This window comes from Oncorhynchus gorbuscha, linkage group LG11 (genome assembly GCF_021184085.1).
Source record: "Oncorhynchus gorbuscha isolate QuinsamMale2020 ecotype Even-year linkage group LG11, OgorEven_v1.0, whole genome shotgun sequence".
NCBI classification, from domain to species: domain Eukaryota; kingdom Metazoa; phylum Chordata; class Actinopteri; order Salmoniformes; family Salmonidae; genus Oncorhynchus; species Oncorhynchus gorbuscha.
The window spans coordinates 43,686,316-43,708,815 of NC_060183.1; the positions used below are offsets into that span (position 1 = coordinate 43,686,316).

General features: G+C 44.3%; 1 protein-coding gene across 2 annotated transcripts in view; it reads left to right on the top strand.

The window, feature by feature from the left end:
* Positions 1 to 22,500, top strand: part of LOC124047798 (rabphilin-3A-like) — a 42,568-nt gene that overhangs the window by 659 nt on the left and 19,409 nt on the right. Inside the window, exon 2 of one of the 2 annotated variants that reach the window (XM_046368109.1) lies at positions 16,007 to 16,184. The exons of the other annotated variant lie outside the window; for it this stretch is intronic. Within the exon in view, the coding sequence (XP_046224065.1) occupies positions 16,105 to 16,184 (80 nt within the window). The 5' untranslated portion in view covers positions 16,007 to 16,104. The remainder of the gene's footprint in view (positions 1 to 16,006; positions 16,185 to 22,500) is intronic. 2 annotated transcript variants of the gene reach the window in all.

The window sequence follows — 22,500 nt, forward strand, 5'->3', positions numbered from 1 at the left end:
ATGATCTCTTCAGGCCATATTCTCCCCCTTCCTTCACTGTGGACTCATTTACATTTGACGTGTCAAGCTGCAAAGTACACCGATTAGAAAAAGCAAGTCAGCTACAGCAGAAACAGACAGTCGGGACAGATAGTGTGGAGTCGCTCCCCATTACTCCCCATTGCACCGACAGCCACTGTTTCAGACCTGTCTCACGCGCACACTCACGCCAAAGTAGCCAGTCTGTAAACGAGGTGAGGGAGCCTTCAGTTGCTAACTATAACACATACTGGCAGCAGAGAAAGGTCAAGATGAAGAACAATGTGAAATAGGAGAGAAGCAAGTCAAGGAATAACATTATTGTCATGCTACAAGGTATGTGCGTGCCTGCATGCATGAGTGTGGAGAGGTCAAAGGTCAGGTTATGATTCCCTATAGAACATGCTCTAGCTGCAGTATATTGATCAGCTCTTATTTTCCCATGGTCTACAATCCCCTGTGATAGGTATTATTGACCATGTGTGTGTGTGTGTGTGTGTGTGTGGGATGGATGGAGAGTTAGGCGCTGACTGAGGTGCTGAAACTGACAGTGCTTACATCACTCACTCCAAACCCCCACTGCTGCTGAAGTCAGGGGAAATATTCACCGGGTTGGGGGTTTTACCCTCTTAGTAGACAGATTTAAAAGGGATACATTGCAGATTGATCCTCTGGGGTCATCAACTAAAACAGCAAGTTCAAGTGTATAGAATGGCATCAGGCATGATGTCTATTGTCAGAAAGTCCCTGATCTTTCCCCTTGTCTTTTTGTAGTTGGACTCCTGGCTGTAATATAGTGTTCCTGTATTGGCACTGCTGCAGCCTGCAATATACAGTAGCGCTCCTGGAAAAGCACTCAATGTGATCCATTACTCCGCAGTAGGAAGAGCGAGAGGGAGTTTGTTCTAGTTTTACAATGGTAAGATAAGACAGTGCTGCTGGACTTAATTACAATCTGCTGTGGACATTTATCACCCTGGAAAATAATTAAGATGGTGAGAGACGGATGTGGATGGATGCTGTAGTTGTTTATGAGCGCATGATGCTGGAGTCTGGTTTGGCACTGTCTGTATAGCACTGCACTGTCTGTATACTCTCCAGCTGTAGATGATGATGAGCTGGGAAGGATGGAGTACTCAGCCATGTTGTAATGCCAAACATGCTATCAGTCGTTACTCCGTTACTACTGCAGTGCAGTAGCAGGCTGCTACTACTGCTACTACTATTATTATTATTATTATTACTACTACTACTACTAGCACTACTACTACTATTATTATTATTACTACTACTATTGCTACTACTACTACTACTACTATTACTACTACTGCTACTATTGCTACAATTACTACTTCTAGTATTACTATTACAACTACTATTACTATTATTATTATTACTACTACTCCTACTATTGCTACAATTACTACTTCTAGTATTACTATTACAACTACTATTACTATTATTATTACTAGTACTACTATTACTACTAATACTACTACTACTGCTACTATTGCTACAATTACTACTATTACTACTACTATCACTATTATTACTAGTACTATTACTACTACTAGTACTACTACTAGCACTACTACTACTACTAGCACTAGCACTACTACTACTATAACTACCAACCCTTACCCTAAACCTAACCGCTAACCCTAATTAACTAACCCTAACCGCTAAACCTAAACCCAACCCTAAACTTAAAATGGCCTTCACGAGGGAGAATTTTCCTTGTTTTACTTTCCAGTACCTGGAAGATAATAATATTTCTTGGGTACACACACACACACGCGCACGCACACACACACACACACACACACACACACACACACACACACACACACACACACACACACACACACACACACACACACACACACACACACACACACACACACACACACACACACACACACACACACACACACACACACACACCTATGTAGTAAAGAATGGGAAAGGATAGCCTGCTGCCATTGCTTATTCGTTTCATACATTATAGACTCTCCATGATGATAAATGGAGGTCAGGGTTGGGGTGAACTCAATTCCAACCTAATCCATTTAACCAATCAACTCACATTCATGAGTTGGACAGTTTCCATTGGTTTCAATGAGAATTTCCCACCTCATTTCATCCAGGATGTTGGAATGTATTTTCTTCAGTTTGACACAGTTGGAACCTAGAGTAATTGACTTCCTGTCCCAAATCTGCAGGGAAAGTGATGTCGTCCACTACTTCCCTGGCTGCACTCTCTCATGACAGATATTCTCCAGGCACAACAAAGTGTGACCAGAGGTGATTGATTAGCAATGTACCATGAGTATGTTTGGAGTTTGTATAGCCGTCAAGGGTGGTGGTGTTGTGCGTATGTGGAAGCACTAGTGCGTGTTAGATGCTGAATCAGGCGGTTGCATATCCTTAGTGAATATTAAGGCGTGTCCATTTCCTCTGAGTACCATACTGTTAATAAGTTTTGTGACAAGTCGTTCCCTGGCTGGGAAAATGAATGTGTGAGGGAACCAGAACTATAGATTCATTCTGAACCTGAGACCTGAGCTGAATGTTGACGCTGCATGGCCACACAGCCGTATCTGAAAGAGAAGGATAGAACTACACACATCCACGAGTTGGATAGAGATAGAGAAACAAATGAGCTCTTATGAGCAGAAAATCTTTGGCACATTATTCCCAGTATTGGACACCCCATTTCTTACAGAGAGGTACCCTACTGGTGCTGAGAAGTACCCTTCAAAGGTGACTAACTCTCCTCCTGGAGAGCTACTTAGTATGCAGGAATGTGCAGGACTTTTGATCCCATGAGTAGGGTTGCCAGTGGAGATTTTAGCATGTATATATTGGTGTGGCAAACAAACAAAAAATGTTTTTAGATGCATGCCAGCAAAGCCACTACACAACACTAAAAATAACATTAATTGCACTATAACAGTGAAAAACTGTGCCCACAAACGGTTAGGTCCTACATAAAGCTGTCCCAACAGTAGAGGTTTCTTTTCAGCACCATGGCATGAACCCTTACCACTGCTACACCTGGCTATCAGCGGAGCCTTGTCTGGCAGCGAAAGAGTTCAGCCTCATTTACTGCCTTTTATAAAACATTGCTGATATGGCTGACTTGCTGAAACAAATGTGGTTTCTACTGACAATTGAGATGTACAAACTATGGCATAAGGGGATGATGAGCGGATAAAACGCAATCCATCATTTTGATTAAGACATTAATGAGCGAGCTAAGATGGACATAGTCAATGTAACTATTTGTTCAGCACTTTTGAAATGTACAGCGTGAGAATTCAGAACATGGGCCGTTCTTACAGTGTTCTCCCTGTACACCAAGTCACAACTGTAGGATAAATAAATGGGGAAGGGACGAGGAGGAGGAGTAGGAGTAGTAGGAAGGATCGGAAGACCAATGCGCAGCGTGGTAAGTGTTCATGATATTTATTATAACTCAGAACACTAACGAATAAAACAACAAAGAGAACGAAATGAAACCGAAACAGTCCTGTACGGTGAATACACACAAAACACAGAACAGAAAATAATCACCCACAAGTCAAAGGTGAAACCAGGCTACCTAAGTATGGTTCTCAATCAGGGACAACGATTGACAGCTGCCTCTGATTGAGAACCATACCAGGTCAAACACAGAAATCCCAAATTATAGAAAAAATAACATAGACTGCCCACCCCAACTCACGCCCTGACCATACTAAAACAAAGACAAAACAAAGGAACTAAGGTCAGAATGTGACAGATACCTAGTCAGTTGTACAACTGAATGCATTCAACTGAAAAGTATCTTCTGCATTTAACCCAACCCCTCTGAATCAGTGAGGTACAGGGGGCTGCCTTAATAATCGACATCCACATCTTCGGCTCCCGATATAAGCAGACAATGAAAGCTATTACAATATTCAATGATTACATTTCTCTAAAACTGGTTCTAGGCTACATTTGCACCACCAAGTCAGAACAGTATGCACCACCAAGTTATGATGGGGAAAGGGACCAAATTATTAGGGTGAGGCACATGGGCTACTAACAGCTTACTACACAACATACACTTAGTATTACTTTCTTAGCTACAGTATACATCCCTGGCATATTACATAATTTATGCAGCAGTACACAATACATTTTTGGGCTCACCTTGCTGTGCTCACTTAAACAGGAAGGTGGCGCGGTGGTCCTTCTTGTGGGCAAATGTTGTCTTCAAACATTGTCATCAACGTCTGGCATTCTCTGGATTTATGGTGCTTTCAAAACAACTGGGAACTCTGGAAAAAGAACAAGGTTGAATTATGACGTCAGTATCTTTAGGTCAGAGCTCTAGAAAGAGGCCAGAGTCCCCGACTTGGAATTCTGAGTTGGATGAGCGTTCAAAACATACTTTCCCAGTCGGAGCTTGATATTTTCAGAGTTCCAGTTGTCTTGAACTCACTGAAGTCTGAGATTTCCCAGTTCCGAGTTTCCAGTTGTTTTGAAGGCAGCAGAAGTCATGCTGGATTGACAGCATGGTCAATGTATTCAACCTTTTCTGGCCCATGGTGTTGCATGTGATTGTTTATCCTTTTAAGCTTTGACAAGAGACCCTAAATAAAGGTAGGTGTCCCGCTAGCAGGACAACTTCTGGTAAAACTGGAGGGCGCGCAATTCAAATCAATAATCATAAATATTATGGATTTTAAACATTTAGGTCTTAAATCGGCTGAAAGCTTAAATTCTTGTTAATCTAACTGCACTGTCCGATTTACAGTAGCTATTACAGCGAAAACATGCCATGCGATTGTTTGAGGATGGTGCCCCACGTCAAGATATTTTTCCGCCGGCACAGGTTTCATACATTCACATATAACAGTTAAATATTCACTTACTTTTTAAAAATCTTCTTCTGATGTGTCATCCAATGGATCCCAGCTATAACATGTAGTGTTGTTTTGTTAGATGAAATCCTTCTTTATATCCCAAAAAGTCTGTTTAGTTGGTGCAATCAATTTGACTAATCCACTCGTTCAACTTGCAAAGAAAGGAATCTGAAAATCTACCCCTAAACTTTGTTTCAACAAGTCAAACTATGTTTCTATGTACTCCTCAGATACCCTAAAATGTTATCAAACTATAATATTTATCTCGGAAAGAAGTATGTTCAATAGGAAACCGATTTTAACAGGTGCGTAATGTCTTCATGGCGTGCGCAAACACGAATTTCCAAGACTGTGTCTTTCTACTTAAACTGTTATTTGTTATTCAATTTTGAAGTTACAAGCCTGAAACCTTGAACATAGACTGCAAACACCCCGTGGAAGCCATAGGAATTGCATCCAGGGAGTTTTCAATATAACCTTTCTCTTGCATTTCTAAGAGGATGGTCTCTCAAAAAAGAAAATATTCTTTCCAATGGTACCAATTATGTGCATATCCTGGCTTCAGGACCTGAGCTACAGGCAGTTTACTTTGGGAACGTCATTCAGGCAGGAAGTGGAGAGAAAAGGGGCCTAGCCCTAAGAAGTTAAACCCAGACTTGGACCACACAGCCTCTCCACTGAATAGCAGGCTAGTGATTAATTTGCAATGCTTGCAGTTAGCCATTGATTCCTTCCAAACCACTCATTGTTGAATTTGAGATTTCCAACTTGTTGTGTAATGTGTATGGCCGATGAGCACTGATACATTTTATCTATAATTTCTCTTCATATTACAAGGATTGAAAAGGATTTGCCAGTAGATTGTCAACCTGATTCATGATGATGACTACGAGCTAAGATTTAGAAAGTATGATGTTGACATGGTCAGTCCAATAAAAAGCATGAGCTGGCGCACACTCAGAGAAAATTATGTGGTGTGGATGTGCTGACTAACCGAGAACAAACTGTAAGCCACAAAAACAAAGTCGCACACCATATATATCAGGTCCCAGTCATTTATTAGGGAAAGAAACAACAATTTTATGGCATCACTGTGTCTTCTTCAGGGTAATGTCATGAATGCTTGAACCAGTTTATGTAGACAAACAGGGTAATGTCATGAATGCTTGAACCAGTTTATGTAGACAAACAGGGTAATGTCATGAATGCTTGAACCAGTTTATGTAGACAAACAGGGTAATGTCATGAATGCTTGAACCAGTTTATGTAGACAAACAGGGTAATGTCATGAATGCTTGAACCAGTTTATGTAGACAAACAGGGTAATGTCATGAATGCTTGAACCAGTTTATGTAGACAAACAGGGTAATGTCATGAATGCTTGAACCAGTTTATGTAGACAAACAGGGTAATGTCATGAATGCTTGAACCAGTTTATGTAGACAAACAGGGTAATGTCATGAATGCTTGAACCAGTTTATGTAGACAAACAGGGTAATGTCATGAATGCTTGAACCAGTTTATGTAGACAAACAGGGTAATGTCATGAATGCTTGAACCAGTTTATGTAGACAAACAGGGTAATGTCATGAATGCTTGAACCAGTTTATGTAGACAAACAGGGTAATGTCATGAATGCTTGAACCAGTTTATGTAGACAAACAGGTTAATGTCATGAATGCTTGAACCAGTTTATGTAGACAAACAGGGTAATGTCATGAATGCTTGAACCAGTTTATGTAGACAAACAGGGTAATGTCATGAATGCTTGAACCAGTTTATGTAGACAAACAGGGTAATGTCATGAATGCTTGAACCAGTTTATGTAGACAAACAGGGTAATGTCATGAATGCTTGAACCAGTTTATGTAGACAAACAGGGTAATGTCATGAATGCTTGAACCAGTTTATGTAGACAAACAGGGTAATGTCATGAATGCTTGAACCAGTTTATGTAAACAAACAGGGTAATGTCATGAATGCTTGAACCAGTTTATGTAGACAAACAGGGTAATGTCATGAATGCTTGAACCAGTTTATGTAGACAAACAGGGTAATGTCATGAATGCTTGAACCAGTTTATGTAGACAAACAGGTTAATGTCATGAATGCTTGAACCAGTTTATGTAGACAAACAGGGTAATGTCATGAATGCTTGAACCAGTTTATGTAGACAAACAGGGTAATGTCATGAATGCTAGAACCAGTTTATGTAGACAAACAGTGCAATTAGGGGTGTGTCATAATTGCTACAGTAGTTTGATCAGAATGAACCAAGTGAAACTGTTAAGAGACAATAGCTCACAGCATATTGAAAAAATTATGTCATTGTTATCATTAGCATTAGCATAACATTAACATTATTGTTTCTGAAAAATGTTACCTATATATTTAAATATTTCCAATTTCATTAAATGTTTTTGTAATATTCTGGTTCAACCATAGTGCATAATAAGCATCATCAACAGGGTATTGGTCTGATAAGCTGTAGAAAGAATACATTCATTTTCAAGACCTGTTCACAGAAAATATAATTGTTCATAAGAAGGGTGATGAAATAGATTACTCCCTTTGTCTTGCATGAGATGATACCCCTAACAGGAATTTTTAGATATGTATGTGGATATCTGAGAAGGATGTTTTTGTAGTGCTATTGCACTGTGCGCATGAGCCACATTTGTAGTTCCCATTTGGAATGGATGTCAAGAGTGTCTGAGTGGGCTCAAGGGATCAGGTCAGATCTCACCAAGCTGTCCCCAATATTGTGACCACTCTTATTGATCACCAGTGGGGGTTCCTTGAAGAGGTGTACAATTTTGCTTTCCTTAAAGTATTCTTTTTATGTTACTGTCCCCACTACAACATAAATACTCAAGTACATGTCATTTTGTCCTTCTGCTTCTTCTGGGGAGTTCAAATATGGCCGACCGGTGGCTTCAAAGCCTCTCACTGGCCAATACATAGCATCAGTAGTCCAGAAGTTTATATATATCATTGTTCCTTCCTGAAGATTTGTCTCTGGGGACCTTCTTCTTCCCCTTTATATCTCCTTCTATCCATCTCTTCTTTATCTATCCTTCTCTTCCTCTCTTTATCCACCCACCTCTGACCTCTACTACTCCTTGTTCTCTTTCTATCCCTCACTCCTGAACCTCTTCCATCACTGACTGACCAATGGCTCAATGCTATGGAAAATGGCAGGTTTGTGGGTGTATTATTTTTAGATTTCAGTGTAGCATTTTATTTAGTGCAAAATTATTGCATTATGGAGGCAGCATTGAATTGGGTACAGTCAATCTGTCATCTAACTGACAGGAAACAGTCCACCTATATCAATGGGTCGTTTTATTCCCCTCATGCTTTAAACTGTGGAATACTGCAGGGCAGCTGCCTTGGGCCCCTAATTTACTTAATACACTGCTCAAAAAAATAAAGGGAACACTTAAACAACACAATGTAACTCCAAGTCAATCACACTTCTGTGAAATCAAACTGTCCACTTAGGAAGCAACACTGATTGACAATACATTTCACATGTTGTTGTGCAAATGGAATAGACAACAGGTGGAAACTATAGGCAATTAGCAAGACACCCCCAATAAAGGAGTGGTTCTGCAGGGGGTGACCACAGACCACTTCTCAGTTCCTATGCTTCCTGGCTGGTGTTTTGGTCACTTTTGAATGGTGGCGGTGCTTTCACTCTAGTGGTAGCATGAGACGGAGTCTACAACCCACACAAGTGGCTCAGGTAGTGCAGCTCATCCAGGATGGCACATCAATGCGAGCTGTGGCAAGAAGGTTTGCTGTGTCTATCAGCGTAGTGTCCAGAGCATGGATGCGCTACCAGGAGACAGGCCAGTACATCAGGAGACGTGGAGGAGGCCGTAGGAGGGCAACAACCCAGCAGCAGGACCGCTACCTCCGTCTTTGTGCAAGGAGAGCCTGGAGACGCCGTGGAGAATGTTCTGCTGCCTGCAACATCCTCCAGCATGACAGATTTGGCGGTGGGTCAGTCATGGTGTGGGGTGGCATTTCTTTGAGGGGCCGCACAGCCTTCCATGTGCTCGCCAGAGGTAGCCTGACTGCCATTAGGTACCGAGATGAGATCCTCAGACCCCTTGTGAGACCATATGCTGGTACGGTTGGCCCTGTGTTCCTCCTAATGCAAGACAATGCTAGACCTCATGTGGCTGGAGTGTGTCAGCAGTTCCTGCAAGAGGAAGGCATTGATGCTATGGACTGGCCCGCCCGTTCCCCAGACCTGAATCCAATTGAGCACATCTGGGACATCATGTCTCGCTCCATCCACCAACGCCACGTTGCACCACAGACTGTCCAGGAGTTGGCGGATGCTTTAGTCCAGGTCTAGGAGGAGATCCCTCAGGAGACCATCCGCCACCTCATCAGGAGCATGCCCAGGTGTTGTAGGGAGGTCACACAGGCACGTGGAGGCCACACACACTACTGAGCCTCATTTTGACTTGTTTTAAGGACATTACATCAAAGTTGGATCAGCCTGTAGTGTGGTTTTCCACTTTAATTTTGAGTGTGACTCCAAATCCAGACCTCCATGGGTTGATAAATTTGATTTCCATTGATAATTTTTGTGTGATTTTGTTGTCAGCACATTCAACTATGTAAAGAAAAAAGTATTTCATAAAAATATTTCATTCATTCAGATCTAGGATGTGTTATTTTAGTGTTCCCTTTTTTGGAGCAGTGTATATACCAACGACCTTCCTTATGCCTTATCTGAAACTCAAGCTACTATATTTGCAGATGATACTACAATTTATACATCAAGACAATCGGTTGATGCACGGGCATAGGCTCTTGCATATAGCAAGCTCTACAAGTAGATTTGGTTAATATCAGGGAGTGGGTTTGGCGGAACAAAATTGTTTTGTTTGAACACCAAGAAAACCAAGGTTGTTGGTCTGTTCTACCAGGAAAGGTCAACACAGCATGGAATACAATTAAGTACGAGGGGAGTAAAAATTGAGGAAGTGGCAGAAACCAAAATTCTTGGGGTGCAGCATCTCAAATAACTAATCTATGTAAAATATATATATATTACATGCATGCATGATCAGATGGATAGCTAAATATTTACCGGGAAAGATTCTTAAGCGAACAACCCAAGCATTAATTGGGAGTCAGGTGAACTATTGTTCTGTGTTATGGGGAAATGCATTAGCAAGTGAAATTAGGAGGCTGGCGTCCTACCTGGGCGCATACCTGGTTGACCGGGGTGTTGGCGTTGGAAATTCACGATGAGGCCTGGGTCCAGGATGTCTCTGGTATTGAAGAACCTTGAAGTGTGGTCCTTCTGTAGCTCAGTTGGTAGAGCATGGCGCTTGTAACGCCAGGGTAGTGGGTTCGATCCCCGGGACCACCCATACGTAGAATGTATGCACACATGACTGTAAGTCGCTTTGGATAAAAGCGTCTGCTAAATGGCATATTATTATTATTATTAAGAACCTGTCATACGTCGAGTACATGTTTTTAGGGGGAGTGGGAGAAGACAAAGATGTCATCAATGTAGACGAAGATGAACCAGTTCAACATGTTGCAGAGGACATCATTTACCAGAGCCTGGAACACAGCAGGGGCATTGGGGAGGACAAATGGCATGACCAATTACTTAGTGGCCTCTGGCCGCATTGAAGGCGGTCTTCCACTCATTCCCCTCCCGTATCTGCACCAGGTGGTAGGCGTTCCGTAGATCCAGCTTGGAAAACACAGTGGCCCCCTGGAGTGGCTCGAAGGCCGAGGAGATGAGTGGTAGCGGGTAGCTCTTCACCGTTATGCCATTGAGTTCCCGGTAGTTGATGTACGGGCATAGGCTCTTGTCCTTCTTCTCCACAAAGAACCCTGCACCGGCGGGAGAGGATGAAAGACATATAAATCCTGCAGCTAGGGAGTACTGAATGTGGGTGCCCATAGCCTTGGTCTCCGGTCCCGATAGCAAGTACAGTTGTCCCCGGGGCGGAGTGGTGCTAGGGGAAAGGTCAATCCCGCAGTCATATGGTCGGTGCGGTAGAAGTGTAGTGGCCCGGGCCTTGTTGAACACCTCCCGAAAGTCCTGGTATTCTGCTGGAATGATGGAGAGGTCCGGGGCATCTTCCGAGCCCCCATGAATACGTCCCGGGGAAAGTTGCGCCGTCTTCACAATGGACTCCAGCCCATGATGGCACCAGTAGACCAGTTGATGAGGTGGATTGTGTCGCTGGAGCCAGGAGAATCCCAAAACCACTGGAATCTGAGGAGACTTCATGAGCAGGAATTGAATAGTCTTGCTGTGATTCCCTGACACCTGTAGGTTGATGGGAGTGGTAATATGAATGATGCGGCCTATAGATCGCCCATCCAGCGCTCTAACATCCATGGGAGAAGAAAGGGGCTGAGTGGAAGCCAGGGCAGCATCCTAAAAGCTCTCATCGGTCCCAGAGTCAATGAGGACCCCGGAGAGATCTAGACTGCTTTCCCCACAGCAGAATGGCATGAAAAGGGGTGCGAGCAAGGAAAGCAAGAAAGCTCTCCATATGGCCCACCAGAGTAGTCACTCCTACCAGTGAACCTGGTCTTTTTAAAGGACAAGAGGACACAAAATTACCAAGAGTCCCGCAATACAGACAACTCTTCGTGTTGATCCTGTATTACCGTTCCGCTGGTTACCTAGTTGCATAGGCTCGGGAAGCGGTGGCTCAGCCGTCTTCGGCAACTGGGGCGGCAGGGTAGCCTAGTGGTTAGTGTGTTGGACTAGTAACCGGAAGGTTGCAAGTTCAAACCCCCAAGCTAACAAGGTACAAATCTGTCGTTCTGCCCCTGAACAAGGCAGTTAACCCACTGTTCCTAGGCTGTCATTGAAAATATGAATTTGTTCTTAACTGACTTGCCTAGTTAAATAAAGATAAAAAAATAAAAAAATTATCGGGGAAGGTCAGTAAAGCCTCAGATTCTCTCGGCAACGAGATCGTCGGGGACTTCCGGGATGACTCGGAGGCAAGATGGAATCCCTGGAAGTGCAGGCAAAGTCAAATATCCTCTCCCTCCGTCATTCCTGTAGTCGCCCATCGATTCAGATGGTCAAAGCGATGAGGGAATCGAGATCCGTAGGTAACTCCCGAGCTGCAAGCTTGTCCTCCTCCAAGACGCCGTGCAGGAACATATCGAACAGTGCTTCCTGGGTCCAAACACTCTCTGCTGCCAACGTGCGGAAATCCACACCATCTGCCACACAGTGGGAGTCCTGCCGAAGCTGGATTAGTTTCCGGGCAGCTTTTCTCCCGGAGAATGGGGCGTAAAAAACATTCACCTCCCCGCGAACCCCTCCAGAGTAACGCATATGACCAACTGTTGTTCCCATACAGCAGTAGCCCAGGTGAGAGCCCTCCCAGACATCAGCGTGATGAGAGAGGCAATCTTGGAGCAATCCGGGGGAAGGAGGAGGGCTGAAGCTCGAAAATGAGAGCACCCTTCGCTAGAGACACCTGACAGTTGATCGGCTCTCCATTGAAGCGTTCCGGGGGGAGCTCCCGAAAAGGTGGAGTGACCGATGAGATGGTACTGCTAGTTACTGAGTTACTGAGGGGCAGTGGGGTTACCACAGTTGCTCCAGCAAAATATACAATGCCCAGTCATGGCGTTCAGCCAACTTTTGGACCCCCTCCCTAAGGCCACGAAGCAGTTCCTCGTGCCTCCAGATGGTTGCTCCTTGAGAGGAGATGGTGTCGCGCAGCTGTCCCGGGACTGCTGGGTCAGTCATGGCCAGTTCGTACTATCAGGTTTGAAGGTAAGACCCAGATGCAGACTGTGTCAAAGTAAATGTTTATTACAGCAACAGGGGCAGGCAAACGACAGGTCAAGGCCGTCAGGGGTTGATAATCCAGAGTAGGGGCAAAGGTACAGGATGGCAGGCAGGCTCAGGGTCAGGTCAGGCAGAGGTCGGTAATCCGGAGGTGGGGCAAAGGTACAGGATGGCAGGCAGACAGAGTAGTCAGGCAGGCGGGCTCAGAGACAGGACAAGCAAGGGTCAAAACCAGGAGGGCGGAAAAAAGAGACTGGGGGAAAAGTAGCTGAGACAAAATGCTGGTTGACTTGACAAACAAGATGAACTGGCAACAGACAAACAGAGAACACAGGTGTAAATACACAGGGGATAATGGGGAAGATGGGAGAAACCTAGAGGGGGGTGGAGGCAATCACAAAGACAGGTGAAACAGATCAGGGTGTGACACTTGGCTGGCCATCAATCAACACAATAATTTAAAAAGAACATGCTCATTTTATTTCACAATGTACACCATTTAAAACAGCCAAACTCTATTCACAACACTATTCAGTTGGTAAGAGACAGACATTAAGTAAATACTAGAATAAATTGTCCACATCTATGTGTTACAAAGACAGAAAAGAGGACTAGTCCAAATAACATTTTGATTTAGAGCAATAAAGAATTTGAAAAATGTATCTGAGCAAACCAGAAACCGTTCAAAATATATATGCAAACAATACTATTTTAACTATTTAAATATAATAAATTGGAAGGTTGTGCAGGGAGGGACTATGGTAGATGAAGGAATCAATATATACTTTTGGACTATTAGAGTATTTATCTGGTTAATACTGTATGTCAGTGTATTATGTCTGTTTGTGTGTTATATGTGAAAATGGTCATATTCTAAATTCTATTTGAATGTTTAAGGAAACCATGTTTGATGTCTTTGATACCATTCCACACATTTCCCTCCAGCAATTACCATTACCAAGTCCGTTCTCCCCAATGAAGGTGCCACCAACCTCCTAAGCTATCTACCCAGCCCTGACCTATGTCACATCTTCACCTCCATCCATCTCCTCAGGTCATGCCACCTGTGATTGAAGCAGTAGATTGACAGCAGGGCTGTCTGCAAGAGAAAAGAGAGGGGGAGAAAGAGAGAGAGAGAGGGAGAAAGAGAGAGAGAGAGAGAGAGAGGAAGTGAGAGAGGCAAAGGGAGAGAGTCAGAGGGAGAGGGAGAAAGAGGGGAGAGAGAACAAGCATTCATTAGCATAAGGCCTATGTTGTTGTTGTGGCGGACTGACTGCTGCCCCTAGTGTATCACACACACGCGCACACACACATGATTTCACTCTCTCAAACGAGCACTGTTGCCTTCCCTCTGCTAATCAAGAGGGCTATGAACTGCCAAGGCCCCCAAGCCCACCCCAATACCCCGCACACACATGCAGAGAGAGAGAGAGAGAGAGAGAGAGAGAGAGAGAGAGAGAGAGAGAGAGAGAGAGAGAGAGAGAGAGAGAGAGAGAGAGAGAGAGAGAGAGAGAGAGAGAGAGAGAGAGAGAGAAACTGAGCTGCACTTCTTAACCTCCTGCTAAATGTATGACCATTTTAGAGACACATATTTCCCTCAGATTACACAGATCCACAAAGAATTTGAAAACAAACCTGATTTTGGTAAACTCCCATATCTACTGGGTGAAATGCCACAGTGTGCCATCACAGCAGCAAGCTTTGTGACCTGTTGCCACAAGAAAAGGACAACCAGTGAAGAACAAACACCATTGTAAATACAACCAATATTTATGTTTATTTATGTTTATTTATTTTCCCTTTTGTACTTTATTTGTATCTATTTGTATCTATTTGCACATCATTACAACACTGTATATAGACATAACATTTGAAATGTCTTTATTATTTTTGTAACTTTTGTGAGTGTAATGTTTACTGTAAAAAAAAATATTCACTCTTCTTCCGTTTTGTCATGCTACAACCTCTACTCTAAAATGGATTTTAAAAATGCCGCCCCCCTTCCCCCATCAATCTACAGACAATACCCCATCATGACATAGAAAAAACAGGTTTTTATTTTTTTTGTGCAAATGTATAAAGTAAAATAAACTTAAATATTTTTTTTACATAAGTATTCAGACCCTTTACTCAGTGATTACAGCCTCGAGTCTTCTTGGGTATGACGCTACAACCTTGGAACACTTGCATTCTTCTCTGCAGATCCTCTCAAGCTCTGCCAGGTTGGATGGGGCGCGTCGCTAAACAGCTATTCTCAGGTCTCCAGAAATGTTAGATCGGGTTCAAGTCCAGAACTTTGCTCAGTTCATCTTTTCTTCGATCCTGACTAGTCTCTGTACTTTGCTTAATTCGTCTTTCCTTCGATCCTGACTAATCTCCCAGTCCCTGCCGCTGATAAACACAGCAAGATGCTGCCACAACCATGCTCCACTGTGACGCTTGGCATTCAAGCCAAAGAGTTCAATATGTATTTCATCAGACCAGAGAATCCTGTTTCTCATGGTCAGCGAGTCTTTAGTTGCCTTTTGGCAAACTCCAAGCGGCTTTCATGTGCCATTTACTGAGGAGTGGCTTCCGTCTGGCCACTCCACCATAAGGGCCTGATTGGTGGAATGCTGCAGAGATGTTTGTCCTTCTGGAAGTTAATCCTATCTCCACAGAGGAACTCTGGAGCTCTGTCAGAGTGATCATCGGGTTTTTGATCACCTCCCTGACCAAGGCCCTTGATCAATGGAAACAGGATGCACCTGAGCTCAATTTCGAGTCTCATAGCAAAGGGTCTGAATACTTATGTAAATAAGGTATTTTATTTTTACTACATTTGCAAAAATGTCAAATCTGTTTTCACTTTGTCTTTATGGGGTACTGTGATTGATGAGGGAAAAATAGATTTTATAGATTTTAGAATGAGGCTGTAACGTAACAAAATGTGTAAAACTTCCAAGGGCACTGTATGTGTTCTCACCCTCCCCCTGTACAACCCTTTGAAGTCACAGCATAGTCCCAAGATCTACAAGCCGTTTAGTCTTTTCCTATAGCCATATTTGTTAGCGGTCTTCTCCTTCAGCACACTGAGGTGTGTGTCGTCAGCTCCTCCCTTCAGCGACTGAGGAAGATGTTTCCAGACAGCACTGCCATATCAGAGCTTTAAGCCTGTCTGTGTGTGTCTGTGTGTGTTTGTGTGTGTGTGCTTTCTGCAGACTTAGTATTGAGCATTTATCTGCGCTTATGTCATTAGACCGCGTGTGCATCGTGCATGTGTTTGTCGGTATATCCACAGAGAGTCATCAACAGGAATAGAGGGAGGAGGGGATGTGGAGAGCTCCAAGCTTTATAATCTCCTTCCACTGAGTGAAGACTGGAGAGAGACAGGAGAGAATGAGAGATGAGAGGAGGAGAGGAAAGAGGGTGAAGATAGAAGGATGGAGAGGAGGATCCATTGTCATCCAGCTGTCAGGGTAAGGAATCCCGTGGGAATGTAATTCTCTAGAATCTTCTATGTTCTATAAAGAACTCCCACTACATCAGCATATATCACAACCAGGGAATTCTGGATAAGTGGAGTAGCAAAAAAGTTTCCCAAGGGTGGCAAAAGGAAAAACAAAGCTTTTAAAATCATTGCATATCAAAATATTTGGACAGTTTTAACGTGGAATACCCTTCAATTATACCGTGCATTTGAAAAGTATTCAAACCCCTTGACTTTTTTCACGTTTTGTTACGTTACAGCCTTATTCTAAAATGGATTAAATCATTTTTTCCCACTCATCAATCTACACACAATACCCCATAATGACAGAGCAAAAACAGGTTTTTAGAAATGTTTGCTGCTACTGAAAAACATCCCCACAGCATGATGCTGCCACCACCATGCTTCAACCGTAGGGATGGTGCCAGGTTTCATCCAGATGTGACGTTTGACATTCAGGCCAAAGTGTTCAATCTAGGTTTCATCATACCAGAGAATCTTGTTTCGCATGGTCTGAGAGTCCTTTAGGTGCCTTTTTGCAAACTCTAAGTGGGCTATGAAGTACCTTTTACTGAGGAGTGGCTTCCGTCTGGCCACTACCATAAAAGCCTTAATGGTGGAGTGCTGCAGAGATGGTTGTCCTTCTTGAGCTCTGTCAAAGTGACCATCAGATTCTTGGTCACCTCCCTGACCAAGGCCATTCTCCCCTGATTGCTCAGTTTGGCCATGCGACCAGGTCTAGTAAGAGTACTGGTGGTTCAAAACTTCTTCCATTGAAGAATGTCGGAGGCCACTGTGTTCTTGGGGACCTTCAATGCTGCAGAAGTTATTTGGTACGCTTCCCCAGATCTTCGCCTCGACAAAATCCTGTCTCGGAGCTCTATGAACAATTCCTTTGACCTTGTGGCTTGGTTTATGCTCTGACATGCTCTGTCAACTAAGTGACATTAAATAGACAGGTGTGTGCCTTTCCAAATCATGTCCAATTTACATTTACATTTAAGTCATTTAGCAGACGCTCTTATCCAGAGCGACTTACAAATTGGATCAATTGAATTTGATGACAGGAGATATCAGACCATTTCTTACATGAATATGTCATTTTGATTTGCCTTGCCTTCCAGGTCACCTACTTGGTCATTTTGTAAATATATATTATTTTCTGGAACTTCTAAACTTGAAACGTCCCTTTTTCAGGACCCTGTCTTTCAAAGATTATTCGTAAAAATCCAAATAACTTCACAGATCTTCATTGTAAAGGGTTTAAACACTGTTTGCCATGCTTGTTCAATGATTCATAAACAATTAATGAACGTGCACCTGTGGAACAGTCATTAAGACACTAACAGCTTACAGACGGTAGGCAATTAAGGTCACAGTTATGAAAACTTAGGACACTAAAGAGGCCTTTCTACTGACTCTGAAAAACATCAAAAGAAAGATGCCTGCTCACCTGCGTGAACGTGCCTTAGGCATGCTGCAAGAAGGCATGAGGACTGCAGATGTGGCCAGGGCAATAAATTGCAATGTCCGTACTGTAAGACAGGGAGACAGGGCGGACAGCTACTCGTCCTCGCAGTGGCAGACCATGTGTAACAACACCTGCACAGGATCGGTACATCCGAACATCAGACCTGCGGGACAGGTACAGGATGCCAACAACAACTGTCCGAGTTACACCAGAAATGCACAATCCCTCCATCAGTGCTCAGACTATCCTCAATAGGCTGAGAGAGGCTGGACTGAGGGTTTGTAGGCCTGTTGTAAGGCAGGTCCTCACCAGACATCACGAGCAAGCATGCCTATGGGCACAAATCCACCGTTGCTGGACTGGCAGACAGGACTGGTAAAAAGTGCTCTTCACTGACGAGTCACGGTTTTGTCTCACCAGGGGTGATTGTCGGATTCCCGTTTATCGTCAATGGAATGAGCATTACACCGAGGCCTGAACTCTGGAGCGGGATCAATTTGGAGGTGGAGGGTCCATCATGGTCTGGGGCGGTGTGTCACAGCATCATCGGACTGAACATGTTGTCATTGCAGGCAATCTCAATGATGAGATACAGGGAAGACATCCTCCTCCCTCATGTGGTACCCTTCCTGCAGGCTCATCCTGACATGACCCTCCAGTTTGAGAATGCCACCAGCCATACTGCTCGATCTGTGCGCGATTTGTCAGTGTTCTGCCATGGCCAGCGAAGAGCCTGGATCTCAATCCCATTGAGCATGTCTGGGACCTGTTGGATCGGAGGGTGAGGGCTAGGGCCATTCCCCCCAGAAATGTCCAGGAACTTGCAGGTGCCTAGGTGGAAGAGTGGGGTAACATCTCACAGCAGAAGAAATCTGGTGCAGACCATGAGGAGGAGATGCACTGTAGTACTTAATGCAGCTGGTGGCCACACCAGATACTGACTGTCACTTTTGATTTTGACCCCCCTTTTGTTCAGGGACACATTATTCCATTTCTGTTAGTCACATGTCTGTGGAACTTGTTCAGTTTGTCTCAGTTGTTGAATCTTGTTATGTTCATACAATATTTACACATGTTAAGTTTTCTGAAAAGAAAAGCAGTTGACAGTGGGAGGACGATACTTTTTTTGCTGTGTTTACATGTACCCATCTCATTGTTATTCAATTATTAGAGATGCACAAATTTCTTTTGCACCCACCGTGCGTCATGTCCGCAATGGTCATGTGAGGTGAAATGTTATATATTTTGTGATGTGATCTGTCAGTTTGTTTGTTTGACCTGACGAAGATCCCTTTCGGATGGAAACGTTGTCAATAAAGCGGTGAATTGGGAGCTTTAACAGTATGCGGGCCTTGTTGTTCTTTACTAGTCTTTATTATCCCAATGTTTTTAAGGATGTGCGTATGACCACAAACTTTTCAATCAATTGAATTTACCACAAGTGTACTCATCTAAAAGATGATCAATGGAAACAGGATGCACCTAAGCTCAATTTCGAGTCTCATAGCAAAGGGTATGAAGACTTACTTAAATAAGGTATTTCTGTTTTTTATTTTTAATAAATCCGTTTTTTCTTTGTCATTATGGGGTATTGTATGTGGATTGATGTCTATTATTTTTTTAAAATCCATTTTAGAATAAGGCTGTATGTAACGTAACAAAATGTGGGAAAAGTCCAGGGGTCTGAATACTTTCCCGAATACACTGTATATATTATTAGGTACCATTCACGAAAGTGGATGGCTCCTGCACACCCTGAGTCACGTGGCCGTGGCTTGCTAAATAAAGCAGGCAGACAGGCTTCGAGACATTCAGTTACTGTTCGATTGAATGTTAGACTTGACAAAACGAGTGACCTAAGTGTCATGTTTTGTCTTATATTGTCTTGTCATTTTGCTTTCCCTTCTGTTCGTTTTCCCCCTGCTGGTCTTATTAGGTTCATTCCCTTTTTTCTCTCTCCCTCCCTCTCTCTCTTCTCTCTATCGTTCCGTTCCTGCTCCCAGCTGTTCCTATTCTCCTACTCACTCATTTAGTCTTTCCACACCTGTTCCCTATCTTGTCCTCTGATTAGAGTCCCTATTTCTCCCCTTGTCTTCCGTTTCTGTCCTGTCGGATCCTTGTATATTGTTCACCGTGCTGTGTCTTTGTCTCGCCCTGTCGTGTCGTGTTTCCCTCAGATGCTGCGTGGTGAGCAGGTGTCTGAATCTGCTACGGTCAGTGCCTTCCCGAGGCAACCTACAGTTTATGGTCGAGTCTCCAGTCTGTCCTCGTCATTACGAGTGGAATTGTTTTTTATGCTTTGTTTACCGCTCCGATTTGTCTAGGAGTATTGCATATTTCCTTTACTGGAATAAAGACTCTGTTTTCGCCAAGTCGCTTTTGGGTCCTCATTCACCTGCATAACAGAAGGATCCGACCAAGAATGGACCCAGCGACTATGGATTCTCTCTACTCTACTCTCGAGTTCCAGGGAGCGATGCTCGGCAGACACGAGCAGGAATTGTCTGCTGCTCGGCATGCCGTTGAGACCCTGGCCGCTCAGGTCTCCGACCTCTCAGGACAGTATCAGAGTCTTCGTCTCGTGCCACCAGCTACTTCCGGGTCTTCCGAGCCTCCGGAACCTAGGGTTAATAACCCACCATGTTATTCTGGGCAGCCCACTGAGTGCCGCTCCTTTCTCACCCAGTGTGATATAGTGTTCTCTCTCCAACCCAACACATACTCAGAGAGAGAGCTCGGATTGCCTACGTCATATCACTCCTTACTGGTCGGGCTCGGCAGTGGGGCACAGCTATCTGGGAGGCAAGCGCTGAGTGCACTAACGATTATCTGAACTTTAAAGAGGAGATGATAAGGGTTTTTGATCGTTCAGTTTTTGGGAAAGAAGCTTCCTGGTCCCTGTCTTCCCTATGTCAAGGTAACCGATCCATAACGGATTACTCTATAGAGTTTCGCACTCTTGCTGCCTCCAGTAACTGGAACGAGCAGGCGTAGCTCGCTCGTTTTCTGGAGGGACTCCACGCTAAGGTTAAGGATGAGATTCTCTCTCGAGAGGTTCCATCCAGCGTGGATTCTTTGATTGAACTCGCTATTCGCATTGAACGACGGGTAGATCTTCGTCACCGAGCTCATAGAAGAGAGCTCGCGTTAACTGTGTCTCCCCTCTCTCCGACACTACCATCTTTCCCCACTGACTCTAGTGTTGAGCCCATGCAGCTGGGGGGTATTCGCATTTCGACTAAGGAGAGGGAACGGAGAATCACCAACCGCCTCTGTCTCTATTGCGGTTCCGCTGGTCATTTTGTCATTTCATGTCCAGTTAAAGGCCAGAGCTCATCAGTAAGCGGAGGGCGACTGATAAGCGCTACTAGACGGTCCTCTCCGTCAAGTACCTGTACTACCTTACCGGTCCATCTACGCTGGACCGGATCGGCAGCTTCCTGCAGTGCATTAATAGACTCTGGGGCGGAGGGCTGTTTTATGGACGAAGCCTGGGCTCGGGAACATGACATTCCTCTCAGACAGTTAGGGAGCCCACGGTCATGTTTGCCTTGGATGGTAGTCCTCTCCCCAGTATATTATGTGAAACACTACCTTTAACCCTCACTGTATCTGGTAACCATAGTGAGACCATTTCTTTTTGATTTTTTGTTCACCTTTTACACCTGTTGTTTTGGGTCATCCCTGGCTTGTGTGTCATAATCCTTCTTTTGATTGGTCTAGTAATTCTATCCTTTCCTGGAACGTTTCTTGTCATGTGAAGTGTTTAATGTCTGCTATTTCTCCTGTTTGTTCTGCTCCCTCTTCACAGGAGGAACCTGGTGATTTGACAGGAGTGCCGGAGGAATATCATGGTCTGCGCACGGTCTTCAGTCGGTCCAGAACCAACTCCCTTCCTCCTCACCTGTCGTATGATTGTTGTTCTGATCTCCTCAAGAAGCGTTTTGCATCCGCTCCTATCCTTGTTGCACCTGACGTCACTAAACAGTTTATTGTCGAGGTTGACGCGTCGGGGGTGGGCGTGGGAGCCATTCTGTCCCAGCGCTCCGATACTGACGATGGGGTCCACCCTTGCGCGTATTTTTCTCATCGCCTGTCACCGTCGGAGCGTAACTATGATGTGGCTAACCGTGAACTGCTTGCCATCCGTTTAGCCCTAGGCAAATGGCGACAGTGGTTGGAGGGGGTGACCGTTCCTTTTGTCGTTTGGACTGACCAAAGGAACCTTGAGTACATCCGTTCTGCCAAACGTCTGAATGCGCGTCATGTTCGTTGGGCGTTGTTTTTCGCTCGTTTTGAGTTCGTTATTTCTTATTGCCCGGGTACTAAGAACACCAAGCCTCATGCTTTATCCCGTCTCTTTAGTTCTTCTGTGGCTTCTACTGTTCCCGAGGGGATCCTTCCTGTTGGGCGTGTTGTCGGGTTGACTGTCTGGGGAATTGAGAGACAGGTTAAGCAAGCACTCACGCACACTGCGTCGCCGCGCGCTTGTCCTAGTAACCTTCTTTTCGTTCCTGTTTCTACTCGTCTGGCTGTTCTTCAGTGGGCTCACTCTGCCAAGTTAGCTGGCCATCCCGGCGTTCGAGGTACTCTTGCTTCTATTCGCCAGCGCTTTTGGTGGCCTACTCAGGAGCGTGACACGCGCCGTTTCGTGGCTGCGTGTTCGGACTGCGCGCAGAATAAGTCTGGTAATTTTTTTCTGCTTCTGCTCCTGATCTTGCTGGGTCTCAGTCTGTTCCCTGCCACCGCATCTCTCCTGTTCTTGTTCCTGCCCTTGCTGTGTCTCAGTCTGTCCCTAGTTGTTACTCTCCTGGCCTGTTTGGTCCTGTTTGCT